The 2,312-nt window shown below is 49.5% G+C and overlaps 1 protein-coding gene across 1 annotated transcript; it reads left to right on the top strand.

Annotated features, from left to right (window-relative positions):
* The first annotated feature begins 735 nt into the window (after positions 1–735).
* Positions 736–1,802, top strand: LOC121851899 (trace amine-associated receptor 4-like). The gene is given in 2 exon segments (XM_042345984.1): positions 736–1,414; positions 1,417–1,802. Coding segments are annotated over 2 exon segments (1,065 nt in total).
* The last annotated feature ends 510 nt before the right edge of the window (positions 1,803–2,312 follow it).

Raw genomic sequence — 2,312 nt, 5'->3', positions numbered from 1 at the left:
GCCATCATCGTTAAGTAATTCTTGAGTTTTGATGTTATATTCTATTTTATCCACGATGACAGTGGCATTGCCTTTGTTGGCTGAGAGGATGTCAATGTCATCCCTCCTTTTTAATTTATATAATTCAAAACGCTCATCTTTGCTGAGGTTGCTAGCTGGCATCTTAGCGTTTTTGCTGGTTGCAGCGATTTCAGATCTTACCACGTCTGCAGCTATGTGACCCAGGCCCTTGAGAGCCACGTCTACTTGGGCAATTATATCATTAACTGGTATGTGTTGAGTCTTGTCAGTTTATTGACAAAACCCATATCAACTATAATATTTAGCGTTAAATTAGAATTTGTCTGAATAGGACACATAATATGAAAGAGGTTGCTGACAAGGATATATATCGCTGAGTTTGAATGCTGTCCCCTCGAATGGTTGCAGGATTTTCTCCAGGCCCTCCAATTTCCTCCTACACGTGGACACACCAACTGCTCAAGGACAGGAAGTGGCCAAACATCTTAAAGGACGCTTTTCATTTTCCCAAAATTGTAAGAAACAGAGATGGTCGGGAGATATAGGATTTATGTGCCCCAGACACTGATGCTGGGTGAATGACTGTGCTAGAGAGAGGCAAGACAAATGCATGCAAGGAACAGTGGACAAGTTGGCAAACGAGTGACTGTGAAGCAAGAAGAAGTCCCTTAACTGATTGAGACGCTGGGCACTGAATAGTTCGAAGGGGGCACCATGAACTCCAGCCTGGCTCTAGGACTCATGGGTGGGGATCCTGACCACAATGCCTCCAACGTGGAGCCACTGATCTGTCTGATCCGGGAGTCCGGCCTCCGCTGCCGCCCAGCTCGAATGTCTGCACGCATCGCCAACATCGTCTTAATCATCATGATTGTTACCACGGTGTTGAACGTCCTGGGAAACATGACCATCATCATGGCTATCTCCTACTTTAAGCAGCTGCAGGTGCTGCCCAACACCTTCACCTTTTCCCTGGCGGTGGCCGACATCATGGTGGGCGTAGTGGTGATGCCCTTCTACACGACACAGTGCGTCTACGACTGCTGGTTCTTCGGCCAAAAATTCTGCAAGGTCCACCACTTCCTTGATGCCTTCATGTGCACCGCCTCCACCTGGCACCTCTGCTGCATCGCCTACGAGCGATACCTGGCCATTTGCGACCCGATGCACTATAGGCAGCGCTTTACCTGGAAGACAGCAGCCCTGCTTCTTGCCACCGCATGGCTCGGGACAGTGTTATACGTGGTGCCCGTGATGCTAGGATGGATTGTCATTGGCATCGAGGACATGATGGCAAGCCGCACCTGTACGGACAACTGCATCTTCTACATGAACAAGCCATTCTCGAGCTGTGGTGCCGTCATCACCTTCATGGTGCCGACAACGGTAATGACCTTGCCTACGCGAAGATTTACCGTGTGGCACGCAAGCAGGCCCGCTCCATCAGCATCCAGCAGCAAGGGAGTCAGGGCAAGTCGGGCTTCAACAAGCAGCAGTGGGCGGCCATGAAACGAGAGCACAACGCCACCAAGACTGTGTCCATCATTCTGGGCGTCTTCATTTTCTGCTATGCGCCATTTTTTTACACCATCGTCAAAGATGCCTGGATCGATTTTAGAACAAATTCCTTCACCTGGGACATGGTAAACTTTTTCGGGCATGTTAACTCAGCCATCAACCCTTACCTATACGGGGGCTTCAACCGCGCGTTTCGTAACGCCATCCGCATCATGTTTAGCCGCAAGTTTTGGCAGCCTGGGAGCCGCTCAGCCGAGCTGTGAGTGTCCAATGAGGTCCTAAATTTGATTTCTAGGATTTAATTTAACATTAAATCGAGTTTATGTGTGTAATGTGTTTGATGGTTTCTCAGTCCCATCACTAGTTATTGAACAGGTTTGCGGGGTGGGGGGGAGAACACGTGTGTGTCTTGGAAAACTTGATGCTTTGGGCATGTGCTCCCTAAACCTTGGTTCACACTACCTGCCAGATTTGTTGCGCGTGGATATATTATGGATGGACGAGGCCAAAGGGGTCTCTCGTGATTTTGGTTGCTTTACTGCCATACTACTGTAGCGGACACTCTCCTCACAAACCCGCCGAGACAGGTCAGAGTTCCAGTCCGTTTATTCCACCTCTGAAACACACAGCTCCCTCCTTCATCCAGTTTTCTCCTTACGTCCCTCCTCCGACGTGCTTTCTTATCCTCCCAGGTCCCTCTCCCCCCACCCTCATCCCTGTCACCTCATTTCCAGCTGCCAATCACATATCGTCACATATTGGACCATGTCTCC

The sequence above is a fragment of the Callorhinchus milii genome, unplaced genomic scaffold, assembly GCF_018977255.1.
Source record: "Callorhinchus milii isolate IMCB2004 unplaced genomic scaffold, IMCB_Cmil_1.0 Scaffold201, whole genome shotgun sequence".
Classification (NCBI taxonomy): domain Eukaryota; kingdom Metazoa; phylum Chordata; class Chondrichthyes; order Chimaeriformes; family Callorhinchidae; genus Callorhinchus; species Callorhinchus milii.
The sequence above is the reverse complement of the archived record's forward strand: the minus strand, read 5'-3'. Positions and strand labels throughout refer to the sequence as shown.